The sequence below is a fragment of the Lathyrus oleraceus genome, chromosome 4 (genome assembly GCF_024323335.1).
Source record: "Lathyrus oleraceus cultivar Zhongwan6 chromosome 4, CAAS_Psat_ZW6_1.0, whole genome shotgun sequence".
NCBI classification, from domain to species: domain Eukaryota; kingdom Viridiplantae; phylum Streptophyta; class Magnoliopsida; order Fabales; family Fabaceae; genus Lathyrus; species Lathyrus oleraceus.
In genome coordinates this window covers 216,062,467-216,080,336 of record NC_066582.1, presented here as the reverse complement: position 1 = coordinate 216,080,336, position 17,870 = coordinate 216,062,467, and the positions used below count along the sequence as shown (strand labels likewise).

General features: G+C 35.8%; 1 protein-coding gene across 3 annotated transcripts; it reads right to left on the bottom strand.

The window, feature by feature from the left end:
- Positions 1-9: 9 nt before the first annotated feature.
- On the bottom strand, positions 10-7,294 carry LOC127074622 (uncharacterized). 3 transcript variants are annotated; one of them, XR_007786072.1, is made up of 19 exons: positions 7,075-7,294; positions 6,864-6,955; positions 6,620-6,658; positions 6,484-6,540; positions 6,201-6,275; positions 5,344-5,409; positions 4,509-4,551; positions 4,207-4,252; positions 3,779-3,872; positions 3,275-3,327; positions 3,064-3,148; positions 2,856-2,958; positions 2,682-2,774; positions 2,465-2,531; positions 2,213-2,279; positions 2,043-2,096; positions 1,725-1,885; positions 1,503-1,596; positions 10-793 (listed from the first exon to the last, which is right to left on the bottom strand). XR_007786072.1 is itself a non-coding variant. In XM_051015955.1 (18 exons), the coding sequence occupies exons 1-17, from the start codon at positions 7,112-7,114 to the stop codon at positions 1,748-1,750; spliced, it is 1,212 nt and encodes a 403-aa protein (XP_050871912.1). In that variant the 5' UTR covers positions 7,115-7,294; the 3' UTR covers positions 1,236-1,596; positions 1,725-1,747. The 3 variants fall into 3 exon arrangements, 2 of the variants coding, with proteins under 2 accessions (XP_050871912.1, XP_050871911.1); XM_051015955.1 differs by lacking the exon at positions 10-793 and having other exon boundaries at positions 1,236-1,596; XM_051015954.1 differs by lacking the exon at positions 10-793 and having other exon boundaries at positions 1,236-1,885; positions 7,075-7,293.
- Between the last annotated feature and the right edge of the window lie 10,576 nt (positions 7,295-17,870).

The window sequence follows — 17,870 nt, the reverse complement described above, 5'->3', positions numbered from 1 at the left end:
TAATGCATATGATGTATGAAACATCTTTGCAATCAAATTCATCTGTGTGGTATCATTGTCCGTGACAGTGACAGTGACATTTAACATGTTTTATTGGTCTTTCAAAAAAAGTCTGACACACTTCTAAAGGCAAAGTAACATTGTCATATTTTTCACTTTCCGAAAACGCAAACCCGATTGAAAAATTCATCTCTGTAGAAGTAACACCAACAATTTCCAGAAGTTGAAGTATGTATTTGTTGGTCTTATATGTTGAATCAATAATGAGAACAGTGGAAAATGTGTTGAATAACTTGATGGAATCAGGATGAGTCCAAAATATATCTCGAACGATTTCTCCATGCCCGCACACTTTTTACCTAGATACATAATGGTTATCACCAAAAGTTTCAACAATTGTTGCATTTCAATTCTTGGACCTCTTATCGACTTGTTGTTTCAGGCACAAACATTGTATATTTGCTCGATATTTAAGACATTTTGAGGTATTTTCCATTTCAAAGTTGCAAGAATGTTTTTAGGTTGCACCATATTCAATGACATGTCATAAACAAGTTCCTTTTGTTCAAGTTTAAGACAACATGCAATGGGATGACCGACTAACTTGTGACACATGTCCTAATTATGTATACCACAAATCACATTAAATACCCATGTATTATTCGTCATAAGGTATTCGCGCAACTTAAAAGAACCCTCACATTTCCTCGAACCGGTGTCATCTTGTTTCAACTTCTGAATAGAGTTTGTGTACTTACTAATTCTTTTGCATCTCAGTGTCACAAATGTTTATCTTCTACCAGCAATTTGACAGTTTCCGTGCAGATCCATTAGAGCATATGTTCACAAACAGCAAACTCGTGTTCATTTGAAAATTAACATCCGTAAACAAAATACTTTTGGGGACAACATCAGGATGCACCATATTTAAGGTCAATCATAATAGAAAAAAATTAAAACTGACCAAATGCAATAAACTAATATGAAAATACAATTCTATATGACATTCAACAACAATCCAAAAATACATTTCCAGACACAACGTTCATTTTTTCTAACTGAAAACCAGATTATAAGAAGTAATGAGGAAGAAAATACATGTACATCATCTTAAATTTCAACTTCTTTTGCTCATTTTGATGTAAAAAAATAAAAAAATATTTTGAAATAGAAAAATTGATTGAGTGTGAAAGAAAGATTTGGTAGGTTTTGAAGAAAAAATAGTGATATGATCATAAGTGAAACAGACATGCAATGTTGTATTTTATTAAATTTAACACTTGAGAATTCTAAAAATACACTTCCGTATTCATTAAGTTAAAATTATTCTAAGGGTGTGTTCAGCGATACACTTCCTGACTAGTTTTTGGAAAAATAGGTGTATAGTTTTTGGTGTGAAATAGGTGCATCCAAAAATGTTCTTCGAGATTTAAGGACATTTTCAAGTTTTCAAATGGTGGTTATTCACCACTTGTAGTAAGATAAGGTAGGAAGAGCAATACCCTTTTTGTTTCGCATATACTTGAATTCGACCTATCATTAACTTCAATTCAGCTGCTAGATTCAAACTACTACAACTATCTCTTCTTTACTTACCTGTAAATAAATCAGACTGAGGTTCTGTTGTATGAATGAGTCAATCCAAATAACATTTGGCATAGAAACAATTCCCATTCTTATAAAATAATGGTACAGAGCAACAACAACAAAATCGGTGGCAGGACCTGTTCAAATGGCCAGGATGCGTTCAAATGGCGCCATATTTTCTCTCTGTTGGTCTCCATGAAGCTTGAGGTTGTGAAGGACCAGGAGGGCGCTCCCAAGAGGTTTCGCCGGAGGCGTACGAGTCTTCTGGCCGTGAGTAACCTTGCCCAGCCCCACTAACCTATTTTTATGATACATTGAACAAATGTTAGTTTAGTATGCAAATTGAGGTAACAACAAATCCTACTACAACTTTTAAAAGACTGAGAGAGAAGAAAAAACGAAGTGCAAATTTTTTGGTAATTTCCATGCCAACAGTTCCAAAGCTCTGAACTTACTGCCTCTAAGCAGGCAGATAGGTATGTCATGCCAGGCAATGCATCAACCCCACGCTGCAAAAGGATAATAACAGATAGTTGAGACGTAATTTTCCGATATGATAATAGGATTGTTACTTAGCAACCATCTTATTATGACTGTAACATTGAAGTGAAAGCAACAATCCCACCTGGCGCTCCACTTTAGTCTTGTAAATGAACCCTCCACAGCAAAAAATTGTTGATGAGACAAAGAATCTGCCATATAACAAGTACCTTATATTTAATACGAATATAAGAAGAACAAGACATGGACGTGAATGAAACTATGTATGACAGGACAATGAACTGCATATAGTATATTTGAGCCTTTATTTATAGGTTTTAGTTCTTTTACTAGGCATGATTAAAGACAAACAAAATATAAGAGAAGGTTTTTATACATGCAAGATATCACTCCAAATATTGCCCATCCTCTTGTGGCACCACCTCCTTGATCTTGTTTGTAGTCTGCAACAATGAATAAACAAAACGACCCGTTCATTCAATTAAAATTATTATTATCGGCATAATACTTGCCTTGTCTTCCAATTAATTTAATATGTAAACATGATGAGGAAGTTGCGTTCGCAATTTTCAGAGTAATTTAGTAGCACTCACCGCACATTTTTGTAAGCACAAATTGAATGGGTTCATATCCTTCTATCGGGATTGTGATGTTAACTTCATATGGCGTGTTACGGGTTACCTCACCTGGAAAAGAGTTGAAACATGAAAGTTCGACAAAGACAACTTTGCATGATATCGATACTTCTTAAATAAATGATACCCTACATCTCCAATCAAGGATCAACATTGTGGGTGACAAAGTTGTCGGAGGCTTCCCACTAGCAGCAGATCCAGACAATTTCACTCTCAAACCATCATTTGGAAGAACCTAATTAGCAGCAGTCAACAATGGTCAAGTTCCAATCACCTAGAATTTGAAAAACGCCAATAACAGCTACCCTGAGGGTTGAGACTAAACCAATTACAAAAGTACCTTCAAAATAGGTTTACGAACCAAGGATGAGAGTGAAGCAATTGCACTTGTAAATAGGACTACTTGAGTTTGTGATGTCTGAAAGCTGTAAAAGCAACCACGACCACACATTATTTGTAACAACCGTATGTGAAGCTCACATACATACTAAAACTGATTGAAATAAAATGTGATTAACGCAAAATGCAGCAGTGGCAGCAGCAATCCTGACCTAAAATCATGATGGGTTTTCTCAAAACCGAACTGAGTCATGCCATTATAAACCTACAATTTCATAAAATAAAAAACAAATTTAGCATATCATATTATCGAAGAAAAAAAAACACCTAAGTTCGGTTTCTTGCAAGAATTTCAAAACATAAGTTTGGTCTTCAAAAGATTGTATACATCAAATTGGACCGTGAACATCAAAACAGTCTAAGATTTCACGCAAAAAAAAAAAAAAAAAATAGTCTAAAGGTTACTACTTCCCGGGGGGGGAGCTAAATTTAAACTGTCCACTGACCAAATAAAATATCATTTTACAACCAATTTGATGTCAATATATCAAGAGCTTAGTTAGGCATTGTTAGTCAAGAGCATGCTTTGATGTTATGAGAATCCTACAAGAACTGAATTGGGAGCTTTTTTTTAATTTGATAATCGGAATTATGCATAGTCTCATCAAGCAAACAAATAAATGGAAAAAAAAAGTGAGAATGATAGAGCTGCTCACAAGTTCCCATGATCGTGGATGAAAACCAACAGTGAAGCCTTGAAATATTTGTGGGCCCGGTTTCTCACATGAAATTGCAAGTTCAATTAAAACTCTGAAAGACAAGAAGATTGACATGATTTTTACTTATTCAAAGGTCACACTTCAAATGCTAACATGGTAAATCAAGAGAAATTATAAGCACCAAAGAAGGGTAAAAACTATGAGAATTGAATTCATATCTAAACCTAAAAGTTACATTCATAAGGGAGTGTGGAAAAGGGAAACCTTCAAATCTACAGTATTATTTCCCACAAAGTTTCAACTTGAAGTAAAGAACAATCTTGGGTTTGACTGACAAACTAACATTCGAAAGATGTAATGGCCAAGGGATGGTTGCACTTTGCATGTTAAAAAGACAGCTGAGAAGAGAGTAAAGTGTAAAAGACCTGCAGTTCGATTCATGTGCGACGTGACATATGCATCCAGGACGACCTGCAAGTCGAAAAAACTAAAAAGTATGTGATATGATACTATGAAACAATATTTAAAATAACATAAGCCATTTCAATGTGGGATTAAGGCAACTGAGGAGGAAAACCATGGAAAAATTTAGATTTACATACATCAATCAGTGATTTATTATAGGCCCCTCAAAAAGTTGTCCCCTCTATTTTCAGTATCTTTTATTATTCAGCAGATTCCAATAAACTGCTAAACAACTCAATATCTCAAAGATAGATAGTCATACCTTTACATTGTCCATTAGGACAGCTCCCACATATGACATTTACCTGAAAGGCGTGAATGTAACATGAGAAATGTACATGTATCACATAGTGACACAATAATTATGATATAGAATACTGCACTTCTTACAGCTAAAACATGTATTAGACTAAAAATACCTAGCATAACGGGAACCTATTGTTTCTCTATGCTTGGAAGTTAATAAAGTCCTAGGGTCCATCACACCATAGTAATACAGTTCCCATCCATGAACTTGTACATCAGATTTTACGTGTTACTAATAGCGGATTGCAGAAAATCTGATATAAGAAATAGCGGATAGTGTAGCGGGCAAATAGCAGAAGCCGCAATAATTGAAATAAATAGTTATATTAAACAGGGGAAGGGGAATATAGTAGAAAGAAAATATTTTGGAAAAAAACTGAGGAAGTCTAATAGATGACAGGTTACCTAAGTTGTGAGGTTTAGAGGTTATATAAGACCCCTTCTCATCACCAACTCAATATTATTTTTTATTTTGTTGTTTTCAGAAATATGTCATGTGCAACTCACATGATATTATTTCGTGTTATTATTAGGGGAAAAAACCATAAAAAAACAATAACTTCCACTATGTAAACCATAATCACTACCACAGATATGCAAAAATCCACCGCTATTGCAGTGGTAGCAAAATTGCAATAGTGTATCGGCTTCCGTTGCGGTTGCTCCAAAACCTGATATGTAGTAGCCACTATACTGGTTATTTAACAACACTATATTCCCACTTCCCCTTCTATGTTCTGGAGTCTAAAGAACAGTTAATAAAATAATTGAAGTTTCAGAGTTGTACAAACCTGAGCTGTTCGTCCCATTTTGTCATAACTTTGTTCACAGCCCATTAGGTCACCATTATAAAATTCCTACATTTGAGAAAATGGCACGGAACGCAGGAGAAAAGGTGTTAAGAAAGATGATGAGAAATGAAAGCAAAATGTGTAATCAAGTTTGCAACATAATGTTTATCGTTTACTCCAAGTGTCATGAGATTTAGTATGTGCACTTATGTAATACTCCCTCCGGTTTTGAATACAAACAAAAAAAGTGATAGTGTTATAAGCAAATATAACTTTTACTCTATTTAATGATGTCTATCCTAAAATACCCTTCAATTAATTTATGTTTTAATTTTTCAATGACTCTTGTATTCTCATGGAACAAATTCTTAATTCTCATGAAGGGAACTTCTGAGAATATATTTAGATTTTTTATGACATCATGGAGATTAATTATACTTAACTAAACTTCTTAATAATTGTGAAGTTAGTTATTTTTGCTTATAATCAAGACCAAAGGGAGAGAGTACTTATTATTCTCTCCAGAGGCCAATGCAGACTCACATTGAGAAACGGGATTGCAACATCTTTGAAACATGGATTTTTTTATGAACAATTACAATACTACTCAAGTGACTAGTACAATGAATAAGCTCCTTGCACCGTCTCTGCATTCAACCATTGATTACTAATTCCGCATATTTAGCATTTTTTTGTGTGTTTGAAACTGTTAAGATTTCTCACTAGCACGGCTAAGATAGAAAGCTTAAAAAAAGAGACAGCAAATTATAGTAATTTTCTTCCAAAACAAGTTTACACTTGAGCAGTATTCTTACTCATGGTTCATATCTTCTCAAAATGGAGAATAGAGAACTTACTTGAACAAAATCATATTGGCCAGAACCAGCAACAAAGTAGTTGAACCTATCAAATCGGCCAAAATCAACATATCCCTAAACAGGTTTGGGCATCAGCTGATGAAGTGAAGAATATATTACATCAAACGAAATAGACACACATTCAAAGGAAAAGTTCAAAAACAATAAGTGCTTAGAAATTTTAGGTGATTTATATAAATGCAAACCCAATTTAAGTGATTTATTTCAGTTATTTAAAATTACATGATAAAGAAGTTCTTAGAAGAATGGTAACATAAACTACCGTTTGCGATCTACTCTCCACATCTTTGCAGAATCTTACAACCACATCAGAACCTTGCTGCATCAACATAAAGTGAAAAGTTTAACAGTATTTCTATATTAAAATTTACACCACCACCATAAAGATAATGCATTACCTTCTCATCATACTCAAAAGGGTCACCAGTCCAGCTACTCTAATTAATCAGTTAAGTAAACACAAGCTTAATGAAGAAAAAAAAAAGCATAACTAATAAAAGCAATAAATTAACCATATCATGATATCAACAACAATTTCCCATTAAAATTAAAATCCATTAATGACCCATTTTCCGTTGGTAACTATTAACAGTAATGCCCAATAAAAGTTCATAACTTGGAGCGTGTGAAACATAAGGATACGAAATCAACGATACGACTTGAATTATTGAAAGCGTAGCAATTGGAACTCGGCATTGAAATTGAAGTGACCCATGATATCTGCAAGAGAACACCTGAAGGAAAAAATTCAAAAATTGAAAAAAATACATCGAAAATTAAGGTTTCGAAGATCAAATCGTTTTGGTAACTAATACGAATGAGAAAAGGGAGAAGGAAATAACGAAACGACAACCAGTTAGGAGTAAAACGGTTAAAGTTGCGGAGTGAAACATTTTGGGAGCGAGGTTAGCTTCGGATTACGATTACAGTGAAATTCTACATCTAGCAGTGGACACCAGTGGGAAGAGTAGAGGAAACATGCAAAGGGACGAACAAAACGACGTTTCCAGCTTCGTTGCAGGTCGTCGTTTTGGACTTTTAGGGATCATTGAATGTTTCGCTTCATTAAATTAAAAAAAGAAAACTACGACATAACTTATTTAATTTTTTGTTTCGGTTTTTTTAAATTATTTTTACGGATTGAATGGAGGCTCCTCTTAAAAATTGAATGGAGGCGCCAATTGGTTTGGTTAGGACAGATGTCTTAGCCAATCCAATTGGCGCCCGTATGTAGGGTTTAAGAGGAGTCGTCAATTCAATTGGAGACTCCTCATAAAATATAATTTTTGTGTTATAAATAGATGTGTTGTGTGAGTAATTGTTTCACATCTCATATAATCATTTGACAATCATGTTTGGTGTTCGTCGCCGATACAGAAAGGTGATTTATGCGAGAGACAAACCTCAGATGCTGATGCTGTTCTGGAACATCACTACGTTCGATCAACTGAAGAGGGAGTTGGTTCGTTGGTTAGATGGGAAAATACCATAAGGGAAAAAAATTAGAAGTATTGAGAGATTTGACAGTATCTTTGGTTAGGTGCGAATGAAGACTGATAAGGATGCTAGGGAAATGATGTTCGGTCGAGACGACATCAATTTGATTGTTGTAATCAGTAAGAAATATTTTTGTTTTCAGATAGCTTATTTTGTACTGATGTTTGTTGTGAACCTCATTGTAACAAAACTTAATGATATATAATGATTGAAGGTTACAAAAATACAATGTTACAAAAAGCTTAAGACCTAGATGATGCTCCTCGATTGGGACAGTTGTTCTTGTTGTGTCCTGGTTGACGACAGATACTACATAATCTTATCATTTTATCTGTGGAATCCATCTTTGTTCTGATACGTGTGTTGTTTGGCCTTCCTTTTTTCTTTCTACGCATCTCGTCATTGTGCCAAACAATATCACCTTCATATAGAGGTCAGTAATCCTCCATTGGTAGTACTGAGAAGCTTTGATTATATACATTCATGATGGTGTTGGCCTTGTACACATCAGATAAATGGTTGTAAGCATCTTGACGAGTATAAGCGCATGCTGCAATGACATGGGAGCAAGGTATGCGGAAGGCCTGGAATTTTCCACAATCGCACCAACTTTTATTTAGTTTAACAGCGTAGGCTAAATTTTATAGGATGTATCAAGGTTCCAAACTCGGGTCCACGAATATGTCCATATGGATCCGATGATTCAACCTTATGTTGAACTCGACAATTTTGGTCATATAAACAAGATTTTGTCTTGGTCCATAGATAACAAATTCATTCTAGCTTTATGCAAAAGATGGAGACCAGAGACACACACATTTTAGTTCCCAACCGGTGAGTGTACTGTGACGTTAGAAGACGTCTACATATTTTTGGGACTACCCATTGAAGGTAAGGCTGTTAATGATAAAACCAACTATGCAAATTCAATTTGCATGGATCTCTTAGAGACTGATTTGTTAGATGATAACGCAAGAGGTCAAGGTATACTACTTTCACGCCTTAAGTCGTACTATATTAGTTTATACTTAGATGAGCATTCCATCGAAGATGCTCGAATAATAAAAATTAGGTGTTACATTATGCTGTTTATTGGCTCGTTTTTATTTCCCAAAGGTAATGGTTCTAGCAGGCATATCATGTATTTACCTCTACTTAGACATGTAGATAGAATAGGAAGTTACAGTTGGGGATCTGCTTGTCTAGCCTATCTCTATAACTCCTTGTGCAAAAACTTACACAAAGACACATCTACATTTTCTGGATGTGTTGTTTTGCTACAAGCATGGGGTTGGTCAAGACTACCGTCTCTAGCACCCGTCAGTAACAACCCTTTCACATTTCCGTATGCACAAAAGTAAGTTGTTTAAATTGCTATATCTTTACTTACTTCTTTAAAGATTATTACCTCTAACTAATATTTTTTGACTTTTTGGTGTAGATGGTATGCACGTGGTATGAGTTACAACAGATGTCCAAGACATTGTATTAATCAGTATCGCAACCAGTTGGATCACCTTCGACCGACAGACGTAAGGAAAATAACTTAATTATTTCATTATATTTTGTTAACTTCTTCTACCTTGACTATAATCCTATCTTCTTTCACATTTCAGTTCATTTGGCGGCCATACCTTAATTTGGATCATGACCATGAGGTCAACGCTGAAGACGCGGCCGTATGAACTACATGCACACCGATAATACGGTTCACAACTGTGGAGATGCACAATAGTCATCGTGTGAAGCTGCAGTTTGGTATGCCCCAAAATATCCCAGATCCCCCAACTAACCTAGGAGAATGGCATATGTGCAAAGTTAACGATCAATGGAACTTCAATCCATGACAAAGCTTCGCAAGATCAGAGTGTCGCAAATGGAAGCACTGTCATGACCATGTGTTAACTGACACAATCATGCCAACTGAAGAAAAACCAAGTCGTACTTATATGGCTTGGTACAGATCGGTTGGTTTTCAGTTCATCGCCGAGGATATGTACTTGTACGACCCACGTCAGATGACTTACACACCTGACACCTCAACATCAAATCCCCAACAACAGTGTCAGACCGGATACACACAACCCCCTGTCCGTCAAACGTTTCGTTCAACCAACACACAAACATACAACCAAAACATTCCATACACCCAACCCCAATACCAAGAGCATACCACATACCACCACCAACAAATTGACCATCATCTTGAGATTCAACATCGCTTCGCACCCACCCTATCACCCTACCAAAGTCGCCTAAGCCAGAACACCCAACGATCATTCAACACCAACCGCCCATCCTCCTACCGTAGCCAAGAAGCCCAAACCTCAAAAAACCAAAACATCCAACAACCCTATCTCTACCAAACACCCAACAACTTTTCCAACCTTTCCTCTACGCATCGTTCACACCCATGTCTCCCTTCAACCGTCCCGGTCTCCCATCAATGAGTCAACCATATTCAAACTTCTCTGGCATGGGTCATGAGCTCAGCTACGGCGGTACACCATCGATGCATACTGAAGACTATGCCGACTTGTCTGACTACCTCAACAGACCTTCTCCTGTAGTTGATAGTGACGCTCCTGACCCATCAGATGCTTAAACACCGGTACAGAATCGTCAACATGGGTTAGGGCCACGGGTTAGGGTAGCTAGAGGATGTGAGACCGGAGGTCGGTTAGGTGATCCTGGTCATCATCATTAGGTTTCTTTGTGTAAACGGTAAATTTTATTAATATCAAGTGGTCCTATATCAAATTTATCTATCACGTATACCATTTATAAAAAAAATTGCATTTTAGGAGGAGTCTCCAATTGAATTGGCGACTCCTCCTAAAAGTGGGGTAGTTTGGGATTTTTTTTTGAAACCAGGGATATTTTGGGAATTTCCTTGAAAAAATGAGTTATTTTCGTAAAAGGATTTTGTTTGAATAATTTTTAAAAAAATCTATTTTTTTATAATTTTATTTGGATACTAATTTTTTTTTAAAAATATTTGAATATAGAACTATTTTTAAATAAAAATTCATAAAAATTATTTTAAAAATATATCTTTTAAAATTACTCATTTAATTTATAAAAAACAAGTAGAAATAAATTTTACTATTTTTATTTAAAAATTGAGATTAATTGTCATTCACTCTTAGTGTAAATTTTTTTACACTATCAATACATCACAATCATCCATTTGTGTTGTTTTTTAAGTGGTTAAAATAAAAGTCAAACATTTTAAATAAATCAACGATTCTGATTAGCTGACAGTGTAAAAAATCTTTACACTGTCAGTGTATATCAATTAAATTCTTAAAAATTATCATAAAACTATGAGAAAAAAGACTGTGCACTGACAGTGTAAAATATTTTTACACTGTCAACCAATCAGAGACGTGCATCCCGCCAAATCACACTTTTAATTTTAAATATTGTATGACATGGCAGAACGTTATAATTCTATTGGATGATGGTGTAAAAAAAATTTACACTGACATTGCAGTATCTTTAATCTCTAAAACTATTTTAACTTTTTTTCAAGTCTTGATATACACAATTTCAATGTTCAAATGCTTGATTTGTAATCCTGGATATTACTTTGTATTTTTCAAGTCTTTTATCTCAACTTATTTCTATAAGAAATTTATAATATTTGAAACATGAGTTCCAATAATATTTATGTCATCAGCATAGATAGAAATTATAACAATTTTCTATATTTTTTATAAAAATACAAGAAAAAATGAATTCATTAGCAAATATTCATTGAGACGATTGTTTTAACACATAAAGAGACTTATTCAATTTAATGGAATAATCTTTTTGTGATCCAAAATTATTTCTTGGGTAAATTTTACTATCAAGTAAGATCTTGATAGAAGCTCAAATTAATTATACTACTACTAAAAAGGAACTGCTAGCTTTTTTCTTTGCTTTTGACAAATTCATATCCTATTTGGTGGACACCAAAGTTCTGGTATACACGGATCATGCTACAATCAAGTATCTTATAGCCAAGAAAGATGCAAATCCAAGATTGATAAGGTGGGTAATGTTATTTTAAGAGTTTGATTTGGAGATAAGAGATGACAAGGGTGTAGAGAATCAAGTGGCAGATAATCAATTAAATAATGTAGGGGTAACCATCTCATATGGTAGATGAAATGTGTTGGTCGACATCTTCCAATGGCAAATAGCAGCGACTAACATATAAGGTTTATACTTAGGGCCAACTCGTGAGAGTTGTATCAGATCAAATATACCATACTATTTCCATGCTTTTTCTTTCTTCTGCTGAACCATATCCAGCTAACTAACATAGGAAGTGTTGTTGATTTAGGGACAAAGCACAATACATGGATTTTCATGAAACTGAAATCAAAATGTTCATCCACAAACACACAGGGTTCATAGGATGAGAGACAAGGAAAAAACTTCAAGTTCTGGGGTTTCTTGTTAGATCTAGGTATTGGATCCATGAAAGCATGAATGGTACATGAATTAGAGTAAGGTATTAATACTTGAGAAAACCAAATTGGGTTTTTTTACTCTTGCATTGGAGGTTCTAGGACGTAGGTGCATCTATCTCTGAAAATAGGAGCTTTGATTGTGGTTACAGAAGGAACTTGAGGTTGACACTTGGTAAGAGAACTAGAAGCCATTGTTGTTCTTGAGAAATTTTGAGTGAAAAAAACTTGTTGAACAAGTGAGAACGAAATTTGCGGAAAGTTAAAGGGTTTCTAGGGCTCTGAAGAAGAAAAAGATAGCGAAAAGAGAAAAGAAATGAGGAACGTGTGTATTGTTAGACGGTGTGGCTAGTGATCGAGAGGGGGGGTGAATAGATCACCTCTTTAAAAAGTTAACGGATTTAACGTTTTATCAGAGTTCTCAAAAATGGCGGAAAAATCGGTCCCGAATCGACTTCCGTCTATTCTGAACCGCTACTAGAAAGCCGGACACGCAAGTGCAGTTGCTGGATTTTAATGAGAATGACAGAAATAATACACACAGAATTCTAACAAATTGAATGCGCTTATCCTTAAATTCTATTTCCAATGAACACAATCAAGTTAACCGTTTTGTCAAACAGTTGGTGTGTATGTGATTGATGATAAACAACAATGGTGTATGACTAAAGGTTTTATTATCACTGCTGTCCAGAAAAATGATCAATCACCACACACTAACAGAAATTGCAAAACAGTTTTGAAACGTAAAGAAGATTAAGGTAAGAATACGATACGCAGAGATTTGGTAAGGAAGTTCCCCACGTCGTCCTCGCGTGTGGGTACGTCTCCCTCTCAATTTCAAATGAAATTGAGAACTTTGATTATCAATTATTGCCGAATCCGTTGATACAAGGTTTTGATACAAAGACAGAATTCTACAATCTAAGAACCTCTTCTTGTATAAACCTTCACTTGATCTGAGCTCGATCAAGATTTTCCTGCACAAAGTTGCAAACAATTCACCGGTTCCACGACCTGCTTGCGAAATCCCCCGATCTCCAAACGCAACGCTGCGGCTGAATATGTTCTGCAAATGTGACTCCCAAACCCTCAAGAACACACCAGTTCTTGAAGGACAAACCAGTAGGTTTTTCCTAGAAACCCCCTTCAATCTTCGACTCAGCTAGATCCTCGATCGTTCCACTGCAACCCACAGCTAGATCCTTGATCGTACCATTGAACGTTATCTCGATGCTTCTTTAATCCAAAGAACAAGAATTGTTATGTGTAAATGTTCTTGAAGAAAAGTGATTGAGAAGATGAAGAAGATGAAGTCTCTTTCAGGTTTCTATGTGCTCACAAACAATTGCTCCAACACTGCTTTTGATCTGTGTTCAATTGTTTTCCCTCAATGAATTCATCCCCTTCATCTGCTGTTGAGACCTGTTCTTATATGTGCTGCAAAAACAGTTGCTGTTATGACTTAAAACAACTTTGTGTATTGATGCATAGGAGTGTGTATCGATACATACTGTAAGTTGTGTGAATATTTGGTGAAATTAATTACTCATGTATCGATGCATAAATCGTGTGTATCGATGCATGTGATTTTTACACTGATATGTATCGATGCTTAATGCTTATGTATTGATGCACAGGCTGTCTCAGGTGGTCATGTATCGATGCCTATTGCGCATGTATTGATGCACAGGCTGTCTCAAGTGGTCATGTATCAATGCAGAATTCGTGTGTATCGATGCATAGAGTTTTTGCCCTTCCATGTATTGATGCGTGGCTCGTATGCATCGATGCATACTGAACAGAAATTGTTTTGTGATTAATCACATGCTACATGTATCGATGCAGAGGCTCATGTATTGATACATACTGATATAAAATGCATTTGAATTGTTATTTGAAGGGAATTTTCAATGTAGATTTGTATGTATGTTTATGCAACAATAAAGTGGGATGATGGACAAAATAAGAACACAAATATATCATGTAATGCAATGCACAATCAATTTGGATGATGATCACACAATTTGCTATCATTAAAAATTAATTCAAGTTAAAGAATTCTTTCACATTTATATATAGCCGCTAGGAGAAAACCTTTCAGTTTTCCTCTTAAAAACTTGACAAGTGGCATTTCAAATTGGACAGTTGACATTTAATTTTTTGGGGGGAAATTAAATGATTTCTTTTAAGTTGATTTAATTTTGTGGCCCAATATTGTCCTAAGAAATTGGAATGATGACAAATCTGCACGCACGTCCTTGATGTAACAGTTTGGTGAAAAGCAATTACGATGACTAAAAATGACTAATTAGTATGACGTGCACATGTGTTAGCCAAGAAATTTCAAAAAAGGAAATTAGATAGAGAAGCCAGTTGGAAATTCTGCAAACATGAGGTAAAGTCAAGATGCCTTTCAACGAAAGACTTGGGAACAAGGAACAACATTTTAATGTCGAAATATCTGGTATGGGACTTAGTAAAATTTCAAGTTTGGTTATTCGTCAAGTTTGACAGGTCGAAGGATTTCAACTGGAGGCAGATTTAAATTTTAAACTAAAGTAATTGTCTTTTGGTCTTATCCAAAATGTTAAAGATACGTGGAAATCAATCGAGTCGAGTCACGCATGCAAGGATGACGTGTCGGACGAAAGGACATTTGAATGTTGGGAGACCGTTAGTTTATAGCATTATAAATAGGAGTTCTAGTGATAGAGTTCAGGGTGGTAAAAAAATTGTAAACTTCAATATATACTCAAAGTACTCTCACACAAGAGAGAAATGAGTTTTTTCTGAAGAAAATATACTTGCCTACCACTTTTACATTTATGAAGATAAATTCATTTTCTATTTAAAGTTGATATTTACTTATTTTCTTTACTTTTCAAAAGACTATAGTTTATTTTTGAAACATAATTTACTAAGACATTTAACATTCATTGCAAGCAATCTGACAGTACTAAATTCATACTTTCTTTTCCTTAAAAATTAGCATAAACTTACCCTGAGATTTACTAGTTTGGTCCTTCAGGCAATTAACCTAAAACTAAGTGATTGTTTACCAAAAACATCGGTGAACAAATTGGCATGCCCAGTGGGACATAATTGTGTAATTTTTTTGAGTTTATTCTTTGAAAAAGTTGTTGTATTTTTTGTCTGTTCTGTTGTGATTTTTCTTGCATTTGAATAATGTTTTCTATATTTGGATTTATATGCGCTTGAGGAGTGGTAAAAATTTAGTCGAAATGGTTCGTCCTAAGAATACTTACTTCTCGAAAATAATGCTCTAGACAATGAACAACCTGGTTCGTCGACAGTTGGAATGACAAAAAATACTAATCCCATAGGGACTACTGAACCGATACCTAACCTAGTAGCGAGTGAAACATCGATGACGGGGGTGACAGTGTTTTCTCTCCTGGAAACAAGTGTTTTGACCACTCCCAGGCTGACACATGCTCCTTTGGTGGACCCTAAGCCTTCTTATATTCCAAGTTTCATGATGCCACTTGTGTCGAGGGACTTCCCATTTGGTATGCCAATTGCAATGATGGTCATACTATAGAGTAACGCTTCGACGTATGCAAATAATATTGCAACAATAACGTCCCCTTTAAATCCATACGTGACTTCAGAGTATGCCAATAGCCACCCTGGTCGAGCAACATAATATGGAGGGACTGCATTTGCTCCCCCAAACGTGTCCGCTCTTACGACAAATTTCATGTTGTCCATAAGACAACAAATGGATTAAAGTAACCACGAGATAATTAATATGCTCACCCAATAAATTGGTACGGTGTTCAACCCCCTAATTCAGAACACTAACCAGAGTTACCAATTATTGGTCAATTAGATGGGTCAAATAGCCGATTTTTCAGCGCCCCTCCGGCCCAGACACAACCAATCCCCCATATTGCGCTAGTCAGGCCGATTGGGATGCCTGACATTGGAGTTGCTCCTTTTAATCAGGGGCAACAACAACAAGAGGTACCCTGGCCTATCGAACCCCCTGTAATCATGGGAAGAGAAGAACAAATAGGTCAGGCTAACCCAATGATAGTTAAGGTGGGTAGGATCCTTATCCATTGCCAAACATTGATAGACTCATTAGTGGGGTATTCGGTTTCCGTATGCTGAGCTTTATGAATGCCTATTCAAGCTATAACCAAATACGTATGAACCCAATGGATGCTCCCAAAACAACATCCATGACCAACATAAGCAGTTATCATTATGAAGTAATGTTATTCGGTCTTAAAAACGCCAATGCTACATATTAAAAGTTGATGGATGTGGTGTTCTCATCACAAATAGGGAGAAAATTAGAAGTATATATTGATGACATGGTGGTCAAGAAATCAGAGAAGATGGATCATGTAAAAGATATGGAAGAGACATTTGAGTCAATAAGGAAATTTGACAAGAGGCTTAACCTAGACAAGTTCACTTTTGGGGTGTAAGCTGGAAACTTTTTGGGTTTCATGATGATACACTATAGGATAGAGGCGAATCCAGACATGTGTCAGACGATCATTAATATGAGAAGCCTGACTTCGATAAAAGAAGTTCAACAGCTGACCAGGAGACTGGATGCCCTATCCTGATTTCTATCTTGTGTGGGCGATAAGTCCATCCACTTATTCGTAGCTATCAAGAAATCAGAAATTTTTTAGTGGACATAAGAATGTGAGAAGGTGTTTATGGAGTTGAAACACTTCTTACCCGCCCCACCGATCTTGGTTCGCTCGAAGGAAAATTCCCCCTTACACTATATTTGGCAGTCTCACACAAGGGTATCAGTTTTGTACCGGTTCAAGATGGTGATGAAGTCAAAATGACGATCTACTTTTCCAGAAGGTTCTCAAAGGAGCAGAGATCTATTATCAAAAGATCGAACAATTAGTTCTGGAAGTAGTGATCACCTCCAGAAAACTTAAACAATATTTTTAGGGCCATCCTACTATTGTCAAGATGAACCACCCCATAAAGCAAATTCCGAAGAAGCTAGACATAGCAGGTAGGATGGTAGTCTAGGTTGTAGAATTATCAGAGTACGACATCATTTTCACACCCAGGAATAGTATCAAATCACAAGTACTGACATAATTTCTAATAGAGATGAGTTCACCCACTCTAGAAGAATCACCTGAGCATTGGATTATATACAACTCGTCCAACCTCAAAGGTAGTGGAGCAGGAATACTACTAAAGAGGCCATGGGAGTTGATGTTAGAACAATATATCTGCTTTAATTTCCAGACTAACAATAATCGGGTAGTATAAAGCCATGATTGTCGGTTTGAGATTAGATAAAGAAGTCAGAGCTACCCATTTGTTGGTTCACATCGATTCACAATTTATTGCTAATTAAATCAAAGGAGACTATTATACAAAAGATCCACGGTTACCCAAATATCTACATAGGGATCTGCAACTAGCCAAAGGGTTCACAAAATTTGAAATATCACATATTCCCGGAGAAGAAAATGTCAGAGCCAATATACTGACCCGTTTAGCCAACACTAAAGGCCCTAGGTTAAACATAACAGTGATCCAGAAAAACTTGGAAGTTCCAAGCACATAATCAGAGGAAATCATGGTACTGAAAAATGCACGGGGCTGGATGGCATGCATCATTCAATATCTGACTCAAGACAAACTACCATACGAGGAGACCGAACCCCAATGC

What these genes read in the sequence shown, in the direction of transcription:
- LOC127074622 (XM_051015955.1), bottom strand. Translation starts at nt 7,114, where the DNA reads ATGTTTCACTCCGCAACTTTAACCGTTTTACTCCTAACTG. An exon ending in CAAGTCGTATCGTTGATTTC is followed by an intron (nt 6,659 to 6,863) that starts GTATCCTTATGT and finishes CTGATTAATTAG; the next exon opens with AGTAGCTGGACTGGTGACCC. An exon ending in TGTGCTTACAAAAATGTGCG is followed by an intron (nt 2,532 to 2,681) that starts GTGAGTGCTACT and finishes TCATTGTTGCAG; the next exon opens with ACTACAAACAAGATCAAGGA.